The following is a 21,688-nucleotide window of genomic DNA, read 5'->3' on the forward strand; positions in this document are numbered from 1 at the left end:
TGTTTGTGTAAGAACGTATTGTCCAGGGTCATTGCAAGGTCTCCCATGATAGGTTAAAACAGGGAAAGTACTGCATTTCCAGCTGAAATGCAAAAGTTATTGGCTGCGTTGTGCCAGCGACTGACAGCATCCTTACTCTGTCCTGCACAAAATGAAGACAACAAGCAGTCAAAACTGCTTTTCAAAGGGCTATCAGCTTTTTCTCTCTCTGTGGGGTTCTGACAGGGGTAGAGGGGGCAGTTAGTCTATTTGTTCTGTTATGACAAATATTTGAATTTAAATTGCGTAAAGACATTTGCTGATGCTAAGGTACATATACAGTACCAGTCAAAAGTTTGAGTACAACTGGCAAAATAAATATAATGCTCTTTTTCAGAACAGTGATTGTTTCTTTGCTCTAAAAAATTCCAGAAGATAAATGATAAAGAAACAATGAAAGTATCCAAAATCTGTATGCATCTGATGAACATTACTTAAAAGGTCACTTCCCTGAGGTACAGAAAGAAATCCAGTGAAGTTAGTCATCTGGCACCAAAGTTCAGACTCTAAATTTGAGATGTCTTACACTGCTTGGCCTTGGAGGGCAGGTTCCAGCTGAGCAACTGTTGTGGCAAGGTAACAAGCAGAGGATATTAAATGTTTTGAGCTGCAAGTTACTCCCAGTTGACTCCTTAGCTTCCAGCTTTATTCTATTCTACTTATGCTTTATTGTAATGCAGAACACTTGTAAACTATTATCTACTCTAAATGATTTCATCTTTCATTTCCAGTGTGAAATTGAAAACAGTGACACGCAGTATCTACAATGTTGCACGGGAATGCTAAATGGAAATACCATTATGTCCAGCATACCCAGGGCAAATACAATTGAGATCCATGTTTGCTTGACAGCCCTTGATTATCATATTAAAGGGGGGAAAAGGAGGAACTACATAGTAAATGTCCTCCACAAAAGTTTCTTGTTGATTTTTGTTTTGTTTAAGATGTTTTGCCTACTGTAGCATTGTATTGAGATTCCTGTGATGAAAATGGCTATCCTAATTAATGTATTCTCATTTAGCCTCAGTTCCAGGGGAAGACAGCAGTGGACAGCGTTATAGTGCAGACCCCACTGTTATGCTGGGGGACAGAGGACCCCGAGGAGACACAGACCAGGATGGATACATGACCGCCTTGAGAGAGAAGGCCTCCACAGGTAAAATATGAATGCAATTATATACAACTGAATTCCTAAAACATTGTTTCCCTTTTTTTGAGTAGGTAAATGTACAGGAAAGTCAACTGTAACGTCACATTCTGTTGTATATAGCTCCATGTGTGTTTGTGATATAATTTTTTTTTCCATTACTCAGTCTTGTGACTCAGCTTATACTGTGACTTTGGAAAGACCCCTTCACTTCTCACCATTGTCTTGTGTCGGACTTAATGTATACTGTACTTTCCTAAAAAAAAATTGTATCTACACGCAGTTAAAACACGTTTTTATATGTGCCAAGTGATTGAAAACGAAAAAATAACATACACTGATGAATCAAAACATTATGACCACCTACCTAATATGCTGTTGGTCCTCCGTGTGCCGCCAAAACAGCGGTTACCCTCCAAGGCATGGACCTGAAGGTGTCCTGTAGTATTTGGCACCCAGAAATCCTTCAGCAGATTCTTCAAGTCCAGTAAGTTGTGAAGTGGAGCCGCCAATGGATCGGATTTGCTGGTCCAGGACATCCCACAGATGCTCAATCAGATTGAGATCTGGAGAATTTGGAGGCCAGGACAACACCTTTAACTCTTCATGTTCTTCAAACCATTCCAGAACAATGTGTGCAGTGTGGCAGGGTGCATTAACAAGCTCAAAGAGGCCACTGCCTTCAGGGAACACCATTGCCATAAAGGGCTGTACCTGTTCTGCAACAATGTTTAGGTAGGTGGCACGTGTCAAACTGACGTCCACATGAATGCCCGGACCCAGGGTTTCCCAACAGAACATCGCCCTGAGCATCACACTCCCTCCACCGGCTTGTTGTCTTCCCACAGTGAATCCTGGTGTCATCACTTCCCCAGGTAAACGGTGCACATGTGCATGGCCGTCCACGTGATTGTAAGACCAGATGACCTTCTTCCACTGCTCCAAGGTCCAATTCCGACAATGGCGTGCCCATTGTAGGCACTGTCGTTGATGGACAGGGGGTCATCATGACCACTATGGGTCCAATGCAGTCTGTGTGGTGACACATTCCTCCCGTAACCATCATTAACATTTTCTGCGACTTGTGCCACAGCAGACCTTCTGTTGGTTTGGACCAGACAGTATAGCATTCGTTGCCCTCACACATCGATGAGCTTGGGGCACTCAACATCCTGTCGCCAGCTTTTGGTTTGTCCTTCCTCGGACGACTGTCGGTAGGTACTCACCACTACTGACCAGGAGCTCCCCACAATCCTTGTCATGTCAGAGATGCTCTGGCCCAGTCGTCTGGCCATAACTGTTTGGCCCTTGTCAAATTTGGTCAGGTCTTTACTCCTGCCCACTTCTCCTACATCCAGCACGTTGACTACGAACTGATTTTTCGCTTACCATCAAATCTACCCAGACCTTGACATGTGCCCTTTTAAGGAGATGATCAACGTTATTCACTTCACCTGTGAGTGGTCATAATGTTTTGGCTCATCAGTGTAAATGTACATTTGTATTGAGACCCTTTGCCATGTTCAGCTCACATGCATCTTGAGTCCTTTGGTAATCCATTATGTGTCTTTAGAACTTGATTGGGGTTCAGCAAATTCAATTGATGGAACTTGATTTTGAAAGGCACACACCTGCATACAAGGTTCCACACTGCACAGTGCATGTCAGAGCAAAACCAAGCCATGGTGCAAGTACATTTCAGTAGACCTCTGAGAGAATTGTGTTGAGTCTTAGATCTGAGGAAGGTTATTAAAAAAATTGCTAAAGCATTGAAAGTTGGCTTCATCATTGTGAAATGGAAAGAGTTTCCTAGAACTGGATGTCTGGCCAAAGTAACCAGGCAAGACGGGCCTTGGTCATAGAGGTAACCACAACCATCACTGACAACCATCACTGCAGCACCATCAATCAGAACTTTATGGTAGAGTGGCTAGATGGGGGCCAATCCAAAGAAAAAGGCATATTTCATGCCGTCTGAAGGAAAAATATTCTCTGGTCAGATGAGACCAAAATCTAACTATTAGGTCTGAATGCCAAGTACTACATCTGGAGAAAACAGAGCAAAATATAAAAATGTCCATAAAGAAAAACTGATTCAGAGCACACAAGACCTTTAGACTGGGGAGGATTCATCTTTCTGCACAACCACGACCCAAAGCACTCCGCCAAGACAATGCCGGGGTGTGCTGGCTCACATTTCTACAGTATATGTGTTTTCACTTTGCCATTATGGGGTATTATATGTAGATTTGTCTATTTTAAATTAAGTTTATAACACCACAAACTAAATAAAGTGAATGGGTCTGAATTCTTTCGGATGTCACCGAATATGCCATGCATGTATTAAATTGCATAGACTGCGCAGTTGGCAGTGTTTTATGAAATTTAAATATCACAAATGTTTGTAATTCCCAAACTGTTTGAGCTGTAGTATAATTGAGTGAGTTACACCTTCTGAAAGGAAAATGCATAGGTAATTGTTTGATGCAAACTCTCAAATCTAGCAATTGGAAGTACAAACACTCTTTAGACTCAGAAGAGTCTTTGGAATATATGAGAATGGTTTTGCTGTTTGAAGCATCACAAGCTTCTCTAACAAACATAAGACAGAGTTGACAGTCGTCTGGTCCTTTATGTTTATGCTTGTATTACAGGAAACATCTTACAAATGGCGCCTTTAATAGGATCTTGTAATCCACTGTATTTACAGTGTTTAAAAACAAATAGATAACTTAGTTGACATAAGAAAAAAATGTAAACTGTCAATGTCTTGGTTGCATAAGTGTGTCACCCTTTATAATGGTGGTTGTTAATGTGTTCAGATTTACTACATTCCAAATGATGTGGACTTTTGATATGCGCAGTATGGTGTCCATGCTCGTGCCAGCCCTGCTTCTAACTGGTGGCTCCTCTTTGAAGCTCAGCATGATCAGTCCTGGTTGGTCCCTAGATAGGAGACTTGTTGCTGCTGCCAGATGAAAATACTCGAAGCCCTTTGTTCATCATGTGAATGTGCCTAACCTCTCACTCACCTACCCCTTCTGCCTCTGTCTCTTTTTTCCCCTTTTTCTGTCAGACTATCTCAACCCTGTGGAGGAAAATCCATTTGTGTCACGCCGGAGGAATGGAGATACCCTGACCATGGACAGCTGTAACCCATATCAGGTGGAATTTCTTTTTAACCATCACTATATTCAAATGATATACAATTTTTCTGTTGTTGTTGTGTTGTTTCCAGTGCTTTGACGTAGCTATACCATGGAGTGTTTAAGCTAGTTGAATGCACTTTAAAAATGTACCTGTCTGAACAGATGGCACCCAGCGGGCCCCAGCAGGCCAGCTCGGGCCCCCGAGTGGAGGACGAATATGTAAATGAGCCACTCTACCTCAACACCTTTCACAACCCTGGAGGCCCGTGTGCAGGAGAGGACGAGTTCAGCGAGTACACCCTGAAGAAGAATGGAGTCCCTGGAGGACACAACGCTGCTCTCGCCACGCTTGGCAGCCAACCAGGTGCCACAGGCCTCACGGCTGGCCAGTCAGGCCCACCGCACAGCGCCCAGGTAGCCCACCTCCACGGGGTCTCTACACAACCGGGATATGGCGCACCCACAGGGCTCGGCGCCGCTGGCACCCACTCAGGGCACGTCCTGCATCCAAGCCACACCACCCACCCCGGCTACACCCTCCATCCAGGGCTCACAGGCACCATCATGGTGGACAAGAAGACCAGACAGGACAAGAACAAGACATTTGACAATCCAGAGTACTGGCAGCACAGCCTCCCTCCCAAGGCCACCCTGCACAACCCGGAGTACCTGCAGGACTGCAGCACGCGCTTCTTCTACCGGCAGAACGGGCGCATCCGGCCCGCCCTGGCCGAGAACCAGGAGTACCTGACTGAGTTTGCCCTGAAACCCGGTGCCGTGCTGCCACCCCCACCCTACAGACAGAGGAACACCGTGGTGTAACACCCAGGAGGGACGGGTGACATGGGGAGGAGCGACTGATGGTGGAGGGAGGACAAGAAAGAGGAGTGGGCAAACCTTCTCTCGCTCAGTATATAAATATCAACCCTGGTTCCCTTCACCAGCCCTGGACTGACAATTCTCTGTCTGCCTCTGTCTGTATCTCCACCACAATGGATTACATTTCAGCAATATCACAGTAATATTCAAACCGCTGAAAGCCTCCCACGATCCACGAACCAGGACTGATGTGCGTCTCTCTTTCTTTGTCTATCTCTACATCTCTCCCCATCACTGATTGCAATTACCATTACACTGACAGGCTACACTATTCCAGTTACAGAATATTACAATAATGTACTGTATTCCTGCAACATCCACATGCCGTCCTCACCTCTCACCGTCAGCCTTTCCAAACCCCTCCTCTACCACACCTGCTATTGATCCCAACTTCTTCAGTGCTGACCACATGGATCGCCCACACCTGGGAAAGCTGGCCTGTCTGTCCTCTGATTCTGTCTTCTTCCTGACTCAGACTTCATATTGTTTTAGGCTCCAGTTTCACCACCAACAATGGAAGGATTAGCTAAAAGTGACATGAATCATACATTTTGGCCTCTGAGTACCCCCCCCCCCAACCACACCACCACAGTCCTATGTAGCCAAGAACAAGGAAGTTGAAGCACTTACACTAAAATGTGCCCTATTGTCTACGCTTTAGTTAACACGATCTGCATAAGAACCATACAGTAGTTCCCAGTAAATACACTAAATACTATATCAGTCAACACGTACCTTAACGTCATCACAGCTGTTGTTGTGCCGTGTGACAGGTGAGAAAATCAAACATCACACATACATTATGCAGTTCTGTCTCATGACCGCCTGGCAGACAGTGACTCAGCCAGCCAGTCGGGGCTGCTTCTTACACATTGTGATGTATTGAGTAAATTAAAAGAAATACATCACAATGTGTAAGAAGCAGCCCCGACTGGCTGGCGGAGTCACTGTCTGCCATATTTGATGTTTACATGGTTAAAGCCCTCTTAATATGTAATGGTATTCATACATTTATTATACAGCACAGCTCATTTCAACTATAACATATTCAATTGTATCTTGGGAAGTAAGACGGGCTCCCAACCGTGACACATCAATAACCCTGTTCTCATTCAATACATGAACACGTGTGATATAGAGTTAACGTTAGCACGGTTTGCATTCCAGTTTGGACCAGGAGCTCCATTGACATTGTTAAGTGGTGGAGATAACCAGGCAAGGCATTGGTGCAGTGCCATGGGAACAATGAGTCATTTAGCAATTACACAATGCTACACTGTGTGTGTGTGTGTACGTGTGTGTACGTACAGATGGGTGACAAATTAAACTAAAAACCTGAATGAGTTGAAGAACATGGCGAATGAAGACGCTTCCATGGAGGCATACCAGATGATGCAATTAAGCAATTAATATCCTATCATGCTATGTGGCATGTATAAAAATGCTCAGCAGGCCCGGTTGACCTCGACTTTTGATGAAGATGGCAAGAGGAAAGGATCGGAGTGACAGAGGGTCATTATTGGGTCTCTTCCAGGGTGACAATGTCCCCATCCACAGGGCACGAGGAGTCACAGAACGGTTTGATGAATATGAAAATGATTTGAATCGTATGGCCACAGCAGTCACCAGATCTCAACCCAATTGAATCATGTGCTAAGGCCACAGCAGTCACCAGATCTCAACCCAATTTATTCATGTGATAAGGCCACAGCAGTCACCAGATCTCAACCCAATTGAATCATGTGCTAAGGCCACCCATCCCTCCAGTTGTAGAGACTGTAGAGGCTTGTAGGATCTATGTGAAGGTGAACTGGAGCTGCTCATGGTGGCCCAACGCCTTACAGAGATCACTAAGGTGGTTTTCCTTTCATTTGTCACCCGTCTGGCTGGCTGGCTGGTTGGAATGTGCTATATATATATCAGACAAAATGTCCCACAGAAAAGGGTTCAATAAGAAGTAGGAAAGAGTCTTAGCTTCCCAATCATGGTGTTCTAACTTCAAACCCACATACATTTAAAGCAGAAAATGACAAAACACTGGATCAGTGCTGTTTTAGAATATGGAACCACTGCTGCTGTATGTTGCAACGTCCATGTGTAGCTGGTTACAAAAACTGAAGAATTGTTGCCATTTAAAGGCTGTTAACCAGGCAATAGACAACAGACTGTCTGAAATCCTGGTCTGGTCCTTGGCATTAAGGGAGATAACTACGGCCAATATGCGGAATCCTGGCATTGAGGTGAGACAGTGTTGCTTCTAGGCAAATTAGAAAGGAAAAGGATGTGGTCAAGCATGACTAAATGAGGAGTAAGGGCATGGAAATACACTGGAAAGAAATTGTACATGGCAAGCAACTGTCCTCAATGGCGGAAATGTTTTGTGAGACCAAACCATTTTGGACCTAAATTGCAGATGGATCGCATCAGATGAGGACAGTTACAATCTTGTAGTTTTACTGTATAATGTTCATGCCATAAAAAAAAAAAAAATGGTACTACAACTAAAACCTGACTGTCTGAACACCGAACCGGCCCCTTAAAAAACTGTTTTGCTCCAACACCAAATGTCTCTCTGTTCAACACTGTACGTGACACCCCTCTCCGACAGTTTGAACTCAACACTGAGAATGAAACTGCACCAACATATCTGAAGAAATGTCCGTCCTTGACAATGACATTTTCATCAAGGAAACAGGAGCTACAGCAAGCAAGTACATTGAACATTTTTCTTTTTAATGTTTGACAATACCATACAGGTAAACACACCATATTTCTGAAAGGCCAGATCTATGTTTCACTGAATACTGCCAGATGATTGTTTTTGCTGCTGGTAAAGGGGAAATACTGTCAAGTAGAAAGATGTTTGATTCAGGCCTTTTTGCGTTGTGTTGATTTGATAGCACTTAACCATTCTGGCATAGCCAAACCGATTCTCCATCCGTTTATGTGAATTTATTTATCTATTGCATTGCAGATAGGCAGAAAGAGAACTACACCATGGCATTATACACTTTTTCTGCATTGTGGCTTCTGTTAGTTTTTTCTCAGAGCATTTGCATAATGAAGGACGATCAACAGATGGAGCACTTTAATGAAGACTAGCAGCAGTGAATGGCTGTGGCGGTAAAAGTGAGCAGCGTTGGGTTGTTCTCGGTTGCCACTGGCATTAGTAACGGTGTAGAACCACTGACAGCAGACCTAGAAACGCATTCATTGGATCTAAACTCTAATTGAAATTGAGTGAAAAGTGGAAGGAAACAGAAGGAAAAGCCAGGGAGTCTTTGATAAAGCATTGTGTTTCTGAGAACTCTTCTAAGTTCAGCTAACACAAATGTTTACTGGACTGTGTGGTTATCTCCAAGTACAGTACATTCCATTATGCCAAGTGAGGTCCATTTGAAGCACTGGAGAGCTCAGTGTCTGGTTAGCTACCAGGCACACCTACAGTGGCGGTAGCTAACCAGACAGTGGCGGTAGCTAACTACAGTAGCCATTAAGAGAATAAATGCCTGTTCAGGTAGCTCAGGCAGCACAGGGCCTGGTCCTTCTGGAAAAAGCTACATTGGTAGGATCACTACCGAGCTTATAGTCCTTGAAGGCAAAGCTACATTTAAAAGTCTATGAGAGGATAGTAGGTCTGATGGATAAGGCCTCAGGCAACTACCTGAGGCTAAGGTTGCGTGTAAAACCACAAGTGTCCAACTCCAACTGTCTAGTAGACATAGCTTTCTGAAAGGATGTTAGTGTTTCTCACATTTTATCAGTGCAATCCTAAGATACACTGTTTGTTCTTTTTTAGTTTTTGATGTTAACATCGCATTCTTTTTCTCATTTAAGATGATTAGTTTTTACTGCATCTATGTATCATCTTATAAAAGTGTGCAATGGATAAGTGGAATTAGGGCTGTCGCAATTATTACATAATTGCCAGATCGTGATTATTTGAGCCAGATCACAATTTTATGGACAACAATCTTTTAATATTTTTGCACAATATTTTGATTCCAAAATCATGTTTCCAAACTGAATATAGTCTTTTTAGGCCAATGTTAAAAACGTCTCAACAAATACCATGCAAATTATGTCAGTTTCCATCAGTTAGGATATCCAGCTCATGGGAGCAGAAGAGCGTTTGACAGCTCTGCGTAAAGTTAAAGGCGCAGATCATTTACTGAAACCTGTTTTCTTCTTAATTTTACTATGTGTAAACCTAGTTTGAATTGTCATTTTGTCATTTGTAACCATATTTCCTAATTAGATAATGCGTGTTAAAATGTGTGGATACAAATATGTTGTCCCATTGCATATAAAACACTGAAACAGGTTTTTACTTAAGGAAAGCTGTTTCAAATAACTAAGCTATAATATTTGCAGCAGAGCGGGAGGTGAAATGTCACGATACGCAGCAAAATGTTATTGTCATTGTTTTGTGGTTTCATTTTGTCAACAGCAATCGTTAACAACTTTGATTTAGTGGTAGATCCAAAGCCAAACACAACTGCACCGCTCTGAGAGGATTTGGGTTTTAAGCCAAATTGAAAGAGGTGGCGGTCAGAAGCTCAAACATCACAAATCTGAAGAGCCATCTCCAGATCCTCCATGTGTATTTTTACAATATTGTTAGGCTTACACTGTTATAATGGCGTAACATTTACAATATAGAAAATGTAATTGTTAATCGCAATTATTTGTGCAACAATTAATCGTCAACTAAAATGTCATAATCGTGACAGCCCTTCGTGGATGTTAGTTTGAGAGATTACCGGTGTGTTTTCCCTCAGACTATGATCATCAACATGTTCATGCAATGAAAGCCTATGAGAGCAATGTTGGGTGGAATAACGATGGATCTCATTGGTCAGTGGAAAGACAAGCTACAGAACACTTAAGCCTGGTTGTAGAAAACATATATGGGGAAAAATATATACCTTAAAGTAACTGCACTGACATTCTAACTTCCAGTTAACAGTATGTGTCCAAAGCCTAGACTTCTTTTTTAAACAGGTTTGAACTGGCCAATCAGCAGTCTAGGAAATAATGTACTGGCCTACAACCAGTCTACTGATATGGAGCCACACAATATCTACATAGAAAAGCTGCATGGTAACTTCATTACCATTTTAAGGCAGGAAAACTACTACTACTATACCACAATGCATTGGTATTTTTAATAATTATAGGTATTTCATTTGAATGGAAACAGTGGCCGATTCTTACATGAATTCTTACATGACACCCTTACTGGTGTTGTTTGCTACCTGGCCCATGCTTTTAAAATCCCCAGCATTGGATCAAAAGGGAATTTCAGCTTAGCAGGATGCCTAGCTTTCCTTGTATCAGCTTCTCTTTCTGTTCTGTGGGGAAATCATGTCAAAGAAAATCACCAACCAACATGGCATAGAGAAATACTGGCAAATAGGCAATAGTTTCTAATCTTGAGCAGGTTAAAGGACAGAGATATTAGCATTCCATCACTGTCACAATATAAATGTTTCAATAGGGTTTCTGAGAAGCAGACACTGGAGTTTTAATTCACCTAAAAGAGAAGACTAAAGAAATGTATGTAGCAAACACTGATGTTGAAGAGGAGTTGTGTGTATTTAAAACTAACAGCTGTAAACCAGATGAAGAGCAAACTAAACAATACCACACTTAAGTGTGTGATGAGGAGTTTCAGAAGTTGTTGTGTCATAATACTTTAACGAACTTTGTCTTCGACAGTCGCTTTAGTGAAACTGTTTATGTAAAAAAAACGAGCACAAATATTCTCTCCTTTCGACACTGATATTGCACACACGTTTTAATCACCAATGTTGAAAGTGTCCCATTTGGTTCAGCTACTACTGTATTTATGGTTTTGGGGTATAATAATCCAAACAGATGTAACCATGACATTTGTAAGAGTATTGTATATTGTGTTGATGGCAATGTTTCTTACTCTCTCATTGGGGGCTTCATTATGGCAATATATATTTTAGTTTCTTTAACTGTGTTGGTGTGAGAGGGGCCACAGACATTGTAGAGAAGGCCCCTTTCATGCTTTTGTATCTCATTGTCACTCCAAACTGGGTCCAGTCCTAGATACACAACTTGGAGTAAAAATCTACGGTACGTGATGGAAGCTGTTCCTGTAATTTTTAACAGTGTGAAATATTACTTTCTACGGTCAAGTTTTGCAATTGTAAAGGTGTCGATATGTACAGTTTGATCCAATAAGCCTTGCTATTTGTCCATGGTCTGGTGTACTCCATTCCTCATAGATAGGATTTAGTATTGAACGTATTGAAGTGAATACTGAATGGAAGCGAGGACACAGTACATCTCATAGCTTAAAACTTGCTTTATTGTTTTAGTGAATACGCATCTCTGTTCCATCGAATTCATCATATAAGACAAGCAGCTGTACTTTTGTAACACTCAGCTCATTTTAATGGGGTATTATGGTATATTCCTTCCTTTATAACCACAGAAGGCAGCAGTAGTTGCGTAAGCACAGTTTACAATACAGGGTGAATTGATGGTGAGACTAAACTAATATGGGGGGGCGGGGGTTTCTTTTTATGACATAACGCAGAATAGTTGTTCCTAATTTTACTACTGTTATTCAACCAAGAAAATGTGAATAATATTTTTATAGATAGTGGAAGAGTTGGCCAGGTGCATTTGTAAATAGAGGGTGAACAATGCTTTTGGCTATGGTTCCATTTTGGTTTCATCCCGGGCATATTACTGTTTTTCTTTTGTTAAATATTATTGTGTGTGATCGGTTTTGTTGTTGGTTTTTATTTCTGTATATATATGTAATATGAACAGTGAATTCAGATTTTAAAAAGCTTGCAGGTTTTGTAGTCCCCCACGGTTTTCCTCTTAACTGTATTTAGCACAACTTGGTGGACTTTGTGTTTTAAAAGCCTCTGCTCTAGCTCATGGTTCCGAGGTGCTTTTTCCTTTATTTGGGTGTACCTCTATCTTTCAGTCGCCTCTCCATCTCGCCGTCTAGCCATTTTTAGATTTTGTACAAAACTCATGCACCCATTGGAGATATTGAGGCCCTGTTGCAATACTGAGTTACTCTTTATCCTGTATTTACTGTCTCCCTCACTCTCACTGTATTTTTCTTCCTCATATTATCCTTTCATATTAGATAAACCAGTTTGCCTAAACATTTCCTTTCTATCAAAAGGTCCAAGGAACCACTATGGGCATTGGATAATGCATACATACTATACCGACAGATTCAGTTTATTGACAAACCCAACAAGCCTTTGCTCTTCTTGGGCAGCCACAACAAGCGCAGGTCACTTCACATGATGCTAGGTAGACTAGTATACCCAGACAGATGTGAAGGTCCCTGACACCTGTGCTCTGAGGGTACATGGCTTTGGGTAAATATTTTTGCAGGAATTTACTGTAGATTTTAATTGACATCAGTCTGTTAATTTATCTGGATATTGGTTGGGTAATTTATTTGGTTTGTGGTTATGCCTTTATGGACTTCTCTGAATGCAGTCTCAAAATGTCCAGTCCTGTCACTCGTTCTAGGCCGAGCATCAGCCAGAGATGTTAGATCAAAGCTGTTATTGCTTGATGAGATTCCCCAGATGACAGCACTGCTCTTTTCTTTCCATCCATTTGCTTTGCAGTATGTTATTGTCTGAATGAACTTCAGCGCTTCTTCCAACTGAAGGTTTACCATTTCCAAGGCTATGGCATTTAAAAACTTTTTTCCCACAGTTTTGGTACATGAATCTGTCAAAAATATATTTTTAATTTAATATGAATAAAATCAATACAATATTTAAAGGTGTGTTCCTTAGTCTTACTTTTTTGTTCTGTATGTCCATTCGGTGCCCTGCTGTCCCTCCCCACAGCCCAGGGTTTGTGATGCTCACTTTGGTCTTGACCTCTTAACCCTCATCTCTATGAGAAGTCAAATGTGTTCACATGAAGTTTCGTCTGCAGGATCTTACGCTGTGCACACTAAAACCATGGTGAATGTTTTTGAATACTTGGTTATAAAACACTAACTAAGTATGTATTTTTAAACCGCTTGTAGTTGGTACATTTGGAAACCTTGATGAACAATTTGGCTTTAAAACACATCTCTTAAAACGTCTTGGCACAGGTAGACATCAATTCCCTAACACTCGCCTTAGAAATGTTTGGCTATATGAAAAGTATCTGCACGTTCCTATTGGCAAACATTAAAAAGGTGAAGGCCAAGGGGGTGGGGTAGAGAGCTAATTAGAACTGGCTAAAAGTGCCCATTAGACTGTAGTCAGACAGAATCTCAGTAAATTACAATAACAATGAAGGACCCACACAAACACACACATAGCTCCACCTCACACAGCCCTGTTAGATAACACAGGAGAGACCAATAATGAAGTCACTATGTCTGACACCAGCATGTGCATGACAGATGCAGCCCTTCTCTCAAAGATGACATTTTATGGCATTATCATTGGAAATCCAATACTGTATGCTAGCCAGCCAGATCTGCATTTTGTGAGCCTCCTGCCCTGCACAGAGTCAAATCACTTACCTTAAGATGGTAATAGAGTGTGATGGAAACGATCCATCAACGCCTGGCTTCTCCACTCACACACTCGCCGCCGTGACAAAGTATATGGATTTTAGGTGATATGAAGGATGATGGTCACAGTGGAATGTAAATGAACTTAAATGGTTTTAGCTGTGGTGATTGACTCACACCGTTCTCATGAAAGCAGGGTTGAAGGCTCAATTTGACATAACATAAATCTCTCCTGATCTCTTAGACAGCACTCAGCAAAAAATACCATGGTTCTTTTAACCCTTATCAGGTTTGCGATCAAAAACACTCAGTCTCCGCCAACATTATTGGCACCCTTGATAAAGATGAGAAGGAAATACTGTATGAAATCAAAACACTGCTGTACTGTTAGCCCAAAACAGAATGTGAAGTAAATTCTTTATAATACATTTTCTTAGAGAATTTATTCAATAAAATCTCAAAAGGACAGGTATCAAAATTGTTGGCACCCTTGTATAGAGTACTCATAGTCATTATTCTTTAGCCAGAATAATGACTATGAGCACTCACAATTTCATGTCAGTTGCTGTACTTTAACCATACTGAAAACTTCTGGTGTTTCTGGTTAGGATTGAACTGATCAAGTTCATGAAGTTCAAGGATCTGGAAATATAAAAAATGAAGGACTGTCTCTCCCAATGTGTTCTCCATTTTCATAAAGAGGCATGTTATCCTCCAAAGAGTTTTGAAGGTAATGCCATTGTAGTGTAATTTAGCAGGGTTAATATAAATAAAACACAGTTTTTATCAAGTTTTTGCTTATCTACATTAAGGCTGCCAGTCATTCCTGACTTGACTGAACATTTTGTAGCTTATGTCCCAAACGGCACTTTCCCTACTAAAGTGCACTACTTTTAATCACTGGCCCTGGTTAAAAGTAGGGTACTACATACAGTGGGGAGAACAAGTATTTGATACACTGCCGATTTTGCAGGTTTTCCCACTTACAAAGCATGTAGAAGTCTGTATCTTTTTATCGTAGGTACTCTTCAACTGTGGGTGACAGAATCTAAAACAAAAATCCAGAAAATCACATTGTATTATTTTTAAGTAATTAATTTGCATTTTATTGCTGTAAGTAGGGTGCCATTTGTGACTCAACCGTCAATATCCCACTGCTAGCCATATATATTCCTACATCAGCTTGTGTGATAACCTCAACTGATCTAAATATTAGTGTCTGAAATGAAAAAGCTAGAAGTAAAAAAAAAAAAAAGTACTAAATGTTCTCTTATTTCGCTTCCTCTACCTGGCTGGTCATTCCTTTCTCATCTTTCCCCCAGCATTTCATAACTGTCCGAGTCCCAAATGCCAGCCTCTTCCCTGTGAAATGCATTAGATTTGACCAGAGGTCCTACGGACACATAGGCAGTGCACTACGAAGTTAATGGGTTGGCATTTGGGACTCAACCGATTATGATTGAATGGAGTCCACAAAGCCGGTTAAGCAGCTCCACCGATCCCCCCCCGAGAGCTTTCATTATGGAACGCATATTAGGTCCTTGTACTCTCTCTCACACACCCAGACACACACATTAGATCTTCCCTTCTACACACACACACACACCACCAGAGCCTAAGCCTCCCGCCTGCTCCTCAACATGGGCCACACATTTGCACGCACACACACACACACACACATATGTAGAGACACACACGGTCAACACGCTCAAATGTAAACACTCACCCACTCACAGGCTATCCCAGGCACACATACACACCCTATCAGTATGCCGGACTTCAGAGAAGGGTATAACCTACGGCTCATCTCCAGTCTAATCTCCAGTCTCATCTCGGCCTGACTGAATCAGAGAGGAATGTGATTTGATAGCACATTGATGTCTCCAAACCCAACTGCATTTCCCTTTATTCAGTTAGTGTTGTGCTGTGCCATATTCCTGACTGTGCGGGCCAGTTCTGCTGTGTATTCTATCCTGGATTGTGCCCAGTCGCTTGCAGTATTTGTGTGTGTGAACAGGTGAGTGTATGTACACTCATCTGAGCTTGTGCAGGCAGAGTGGATGTTAGTCTCTGACATTCACTTTAATTCACTGCTCGTGTGGCTCAGGGTGGTCCAGGGGTCTAAACCACTGCCTCTGGTGCACCATATACTGCTGCATCAGGCGTCTGAATCCCATCCTCTGCTCTTTAAGTAAAAACTATCTTTACCAATTTCCGCGTCCAATGAGGCATAAAATGGTATATCATAAAACAGCCACTGCTTCTGCATTAACTTGATGTTCACTAGGAGAAATAGTGTATGTATCATTTCTGTAGCTGAACGTCAATCCAAGATAATAGAAACGTATCTACCCACCATCTTCAGTGCACAGAAAAGAGGACCTTTTAGGACGCGCACACAGTTTCTGCTCTAATTCAAATCTAATCAAGGGTAATATAACATAACTGGATGGCAACAAATCGGTCCTGTACTTAAGATGTTCTTTTCGGCCATGGTTAATGATATAATGTTATAAAACCTTCCAGTGGTTGAGTAAGTGGCTGTTGACGATGCACACAGATGAACATTAATATGGCAATCTAGCTGGTCATTTACACACATTTCATAAAGACTATCTTGTCTAATTAGGAACGGGTAGAAAAATAATGTATCCCAAACGGCACCCGATTCCCTGTGTACAGGGGCCTTAGGACTCTTTTCAAAAGAAGTGCACTAAATAGGATGGTGTTCCATTATTGGCTCAGCCTTACACAATCATTCACTTTATTAGGCATCATGGCATAATCTACGTGGGACAACTCATGCCTGGATGACTGAACCTGTAAATAGCATGTTACTAATAAATGGCATTTGACTAGGTACAGACCACCCGGTCAACATAGCCAATGAAAACGTTTTCTGTGAGGGGAAGTTGTTTTGGTAAAAGGGAGCATGTTGCTCACTGGAGGAGATAGGGCTCCAGACAGAGGGACGTGGTAATGTGCGCAACAGTAATAAATAGCAACTGGTTGTGGATTGGGGACAAAGTTGCCCATAATCAGTGTGCTTGAGAGAGAGCTCCAGTGAATGGGAGAACTTTGGTTGGACGGTGGCAAGCAAGTGCTCTTAATGGAATATTCTGATTTTGTTGTGAAGGAAAAGTTGAGGAGGAGTGAAGGGATCAGGAGGGGGTCTGGACTGTTTGGGGAAAGGTTTCTGTTTGGTGCAGCCATTGCATGCAGATCTGACCGCAGCCAGACTCCCAGTTTAAGGCAAATAGTGTGATTTGGGCTTGGCGGATATCTTGTAGGTTAGATCCAGAGTGTTCAGTTTAGAGGACCAGCGGCCTGGCAGACTGTCTGTGTTGCGTGTGTGCACAGTGCCACCTGACAGTTTCACTTGGAGAGTCAGTGTTACAGACAAACATCTAAACTATTCTTGACTGCATTCTTCCACGTTATATGTTTTGAAATTAAGGTGGAAACACACCTTACCTTGACAGTTAACAGAATGTTTATTAACTTACCTTGACAGTTAATTAGGGCTATTGATTAGGATTGTTTAATAAAAACAAAACAATTATATTAAACGTAACATATGTTTCTGCCTTTGTCAGCAGTGGAGTAATGCAGGAACCAGAGTTGCAACATTGAATCCCTGAGGCGGCTAGCTGGAAACCATGGTTCTGTCCCTGAGCAAGGAAGTTAACCCATAGCGCTTCCCTGTTTGTTGATGTAAATGAGAATGTCTAAAGGGAATTCATGATTTTTATTAATTTATTAAATCAAGGAGAGGTGACTGCATGTCTACTGCTTCCCCTCACTCTAGTGCTGGATGAATTGAAAAGCCTTTGAGTCTATATTTTATTTTTGCACCACAGGTGATGTTATCTTTATGAGCTAAAATGAGGGGTTTTGAATACCCTAAATATCAAGTGGGTATGTACTGCTACCAGACTGACCTACCTGTTGAAAATGTTAAGTGACAACACTGTGGTTAGGGAATTAGCTGTTTTCTCTTGCCTATTGGGAACACCCATGGACACAGAGGACAACGTCCTGGCATTCAGGAGGAGTCTTAACTGTTCCCACATGGAGGACAACATGCCTTGGTATCAGACGGATGCAACTAGGGCACAACTGGCTTGCCTCAGGCCAGTGGGGAAACTCACTGGATTCTGCTAACCACTCGGCCTCTACCTCTTGGTATCAATGGAGAGTTATTGACACTCCCTGAGTGTCGATGCGCCTAATGACGTTTGTAATGTTTGAATCCTTTCTGAAAGTACATTTAAATTTAGCACAGGGTAATTGAGGGTAAGTTTAGGATTATGTTGGGGTTAAGGAAGTGTTAAGTGTTAAGGAACATGGATGTTTTCCGGTCCCCAAAAGGCTACAAATACAAGACTGTGTGTGTTAGTGTTTGTGTGCGCATGAGTCTGTGTGAAAATATCTGAAGATAAAGTATTCAAAATATGTTTGTATTTGTGTGGTGTGAGTGTGTGCATGGGAGAGCTAAAAGAGTTGCAACACACAGCTCAGAACAAGCATTCCTTTATAATTAAGTTGCCATTAAGGGAAGCACGGTCATTGTTAACTCACAGCCACATATTGATGTAATTATATAACTCCAGTCCATTCATCCAGCATACAATGTCTTGCCGAAAGCTCATTGTGGGCGACAATAGAAGCTTAATTGTTCGTTGTCACATCCTGGAGTGGCCACGCCTCCAATCAGACTGATGTCACACAGCTGACTACTGTGGCCAGGCCTACAGCTCTTGACTGAACATGCTGCTGTGTACAGCGTATCAGGCAGACCACAAACCAAAACCATCCTGCGAGGGATTTTTAGGGTCTACAAATACAGTAAAGTACATAACCTGTATTTACATGCCGTGTATATTCTTGCAATTTATTTCTCGGGTAATGGAAGTTAATATTGCATGAGTCGTACATTTCCTACCTGTATTTATTGACTGTCCTGAATGTACTTTTTTGTGTGCAGGGTGTTGCCTCCTTGAACCTTGATAAAGTATTGTCATTTGGTCAAAAGCAGTCCACAGTAGTGTGTCCCATAAGAACTCAGTCTCTTCCCCGTTCCGCACTGCTGTTTGAGCAAACAATTAGCCAAAGGTAAAGGATGGATGAACTGACAAACTGTAGCTTTAATTGTATGTTATTAACATTATATGGTAGATAGGAACAATGGAAATTATTGTCAACCTCAATTTTAAAGAACTGGTTGTCAAAAATAGGCTAATGGAGAGCAGAAATGAAGGTCTAAGGTTTTGTTCGGTTAAAAATAAATGGAGTAAAACCCAAAGTATTCAATTTCCTTTGTTTGGTAGATAGCCCTGAAAAGCAGTGCATCATTATATTGTATGTTTCTCTCCAGTTTCCCATTTCAGTGACCCTGAAATTCTGTATTCCAATTATTTGGAGCAATCTGGGATTGAAACAACAACAAAGCAGTCATCCCACCACTTCCGGACCTGAAGAAATGAAACCGCTGCGCTCATGAGCCATTTAGAAGTGGTAATAGTCAAGATTCAAGACGGTGTCATTCATTTAAAAGTCCAAACAAGGATGTTCCACTCCCAACAAGGACAGCCTCAAATCTGACAGCTCCAGAAGAAGTGGGTCCATCCTCAGCAGCCCAAGTCCCTGCTCATCATCATCCCACATAAATAGACTGTATCTGGTCAACAGGAGACTGAGAGACAGACGGGGATAATGCAATAAAGAATATTTGTATGTAAATCTCTTTTTTTATATAAGGTAGAGATGGAAAGAGATGTATCTGATAGGAGCAAGCTGTGAGAAGTGCATTCATGTGTATTTTGTCCTCTCCAAGTTCCATTTATACATATCATATTTGCTTCTCTTCATTTTCTCCAAGACACTCACTCTTGATGAGATGGTAAAATATAAAAAGTGAGAGGAGTGTTTTTTTTTTTTTTGCTAAAGCATAAAAAACATTTCAATGGTTGATTAGATGGAAGTACACGATAATTATAATCTAGCCTCAACATTGTGTGAGACCCACTGGTTGGCTGGTTAGCAGGCTGGCTGGTTAGTAGGGTATGTAGGTTGTTGGATCTCCATCTTCAGATCCTGTTTGAATGGCAATCTGGCAATCATGAGATAATCATCCTTGATGATCACTACTGGAACCCTGTCCCAAATAATACACCATTCACTGTACAGTGTAGTAGTATTGACCAGGACCCATTCATTGGTGCAATATACTATGTGCAATTTGAATGTGAGCTACTCCGGATTTGATTACCCTCATCAATTGCCACTTTCAAAATAAAAATAAACTGAATAATTCAGGAAGTTACCCCATTCATTCTGTTTGTAGTATTACTACTGAGCAATAATTCCCCTCTGACCTCCTTTGATCAATTTCTGTTTGATATTACAGAGGATTGTTTCTAAGACAAAGCTCCCTCCCAGAAGAACACCCACACTCATTTAGCCAGTACACACCAGCACACAGGGACCAGACCTCTCTCACTTGTGACGCACCACACACAGCCTTGAGCTATTACAGCTCGGGGGGGTGGGAGGGGGCTCTCACGTGGGCGGGTAGTTGGCAGGGTCAAGTCGGGGCAGGCAGAAGAGGAGGGAATACCAGCCTCTGCACCTCTTGAGAGAGAAGAGATGGAGGCTATACTGCTAGCAAGGCGCTGCCCAACCCACAGGTGGTGGAGCAAGGCCAGGGCAGAGAGCAGAGGCACGCAAAGAGAGAAAGGGGGTGTTGAGCCAGGGACCTCTGGCTCTTTCACTCTACTCCTCCCCCTCAACCTCTCACTGCTGCTCCAGGGAGTTCAGGGGTCATGTGTAGTGAAGTGTGAAGTGTCTCAAATAGTAGATGCTGCTGTGCTGTTTCATGACTGCCAATGAGGTGGTTGGAAAACAATCTGCTAAACTACAGACCTGGTTGAGACAGCAGTGTCCTGTGATAGGCTTGTTTAAAACATACCCTTAAACAAAATAAGAAAATCCGAGTTTCTGTACATAGACGGTCAGTAAGCTTTTTCTCCAACCCCGTGGTATCCTCATCAGTAAGTTGTTGGGAAAAAAGAGCACACACTTCCGATGAGTTGGCCACTCATCCACATGGCAGCTAATGAGATATCTAGTTCATGATTGAGCCATAATGAGATATGTTAATTCCTGATTGGGCTGTACTGGTTATAAGTAATGAGAGGAGTTTTTCTGCTGAATGCACAAACAGGGAAGAAGGTGATGGGGAAAAGGAGGGAGCTTGAGACACATCATGGGACAGGGCTAATACTATAAAAGCATACATGCTACATTACCCCTGCTACATCAGAGTTGGAACATACAGTACATGTAACATAACCAATGCTACATCAGAGTTAGAACATACATGCTACACTACCCATGCTACATCAGCGTTAGAACATACATGCTATACTACCAAGCTACATCAGCATTAGAACATACATGCCACATTACCCATGCTACATCAGAGTTGGAGCATACAGTACATGTTACATAACAAATGCTACATCAGAGTTAGAACATACATGCTACATTACCATTGCTACATCAAAATTACAACATACATGCTACATACCTCATGCTACATCAGAGTTAGAACATACATGCTACATTACCCATGCTACATCAGCGTTAGAACATACATGCTACATTACACATGCTACATCAGTGTTAGAACATACATGCTACATAACTCATGCTACATCAGTGTTGGAACATACAGTACATGGTACATCAGAGTTAGAACTTACATGCTACATAACTGATGCTACATCAGAGTTAGGACTGTTACATCTACGTATTGTTAACTGTTAGGCTAATAGTTGTTCATGGGTAGGTCCTTATCAGATATTGCTTGTGACTAGATCTGCTGTTAAGATACAGGGCAAAACTAGATGGATACAGACACTGCAGAAATATTCA

General features: G+C 41.8%; 1 protein-coding gene and 1 long non-coding RNA gene across 3 annotated transcripts in view; both read left to right on the plus strand.

Annotated features, from left to right (window-relative positions):
* Positions 1 to 6,075, plus strand: part of LOC105016195 (receptor tyrosine-protein kinase erbB-4) — a 344,454-nt gene extending 338,379 nt beyond the window's left edge. Inside the window, exons 27-29 of the mRNA XM_013137977.3 lie at positions 1,061 to 1,195; positions 4,263 to 4,351; positions 4,498 to 6,075. Coding sequence (XP_012993431.1) covers positions 1,061 to 1,195; positions 4,263 to 4,351; positions 4,498 to 5,157 — 884 coding nt within the window. The 3' untranslated portion in view covers positions 5,158 to 6,075. The remainder of the gene's footprint in view (positions 1 to 1,060; positions 1,196 to 4,262; positions 4,352 to 4,497) is intronic.
* A 12,412-nt stretch (positions 6,076 to 18,487) lies between these two features.
* Positions 18,488 to 20,155, plus strand: LOC105016196. 2 transcript variants are annotated; one of them, XR_828452.3, is made up of 3 exons: positions 18,488 to 18,603; positions 18,738 to 18,865; positions 19,128 to 20,155. It is a non-coding gene; the product is annotated as an uncharacterized LOC105016196 (long non-coding RNA). The 2 variants fall into 2 exon arrangements; XR_828451.3 differs by having other exon boundaries at positions 18,488 to 18,598; positions 19,128 to 20,154.
* The last annotated feature ends 1,533 nt before the right edge of the window (positions 20,156 to 21,688 follow it).

This window comes from Esox lucius, chromosome 16 (genome assembly GCF_011004845.1).
Source record: "Esox lucius isolate fEsoLuc1 chromosome 16, fEsoLuc1.pri, whole genome shotgun sequence".
Classification (NCBI taxonomy): Eukaryota; Metazoa; Chordata; class Actinopteri; order Esociformes; family Esocidae; genus Esox; species Esox lucius.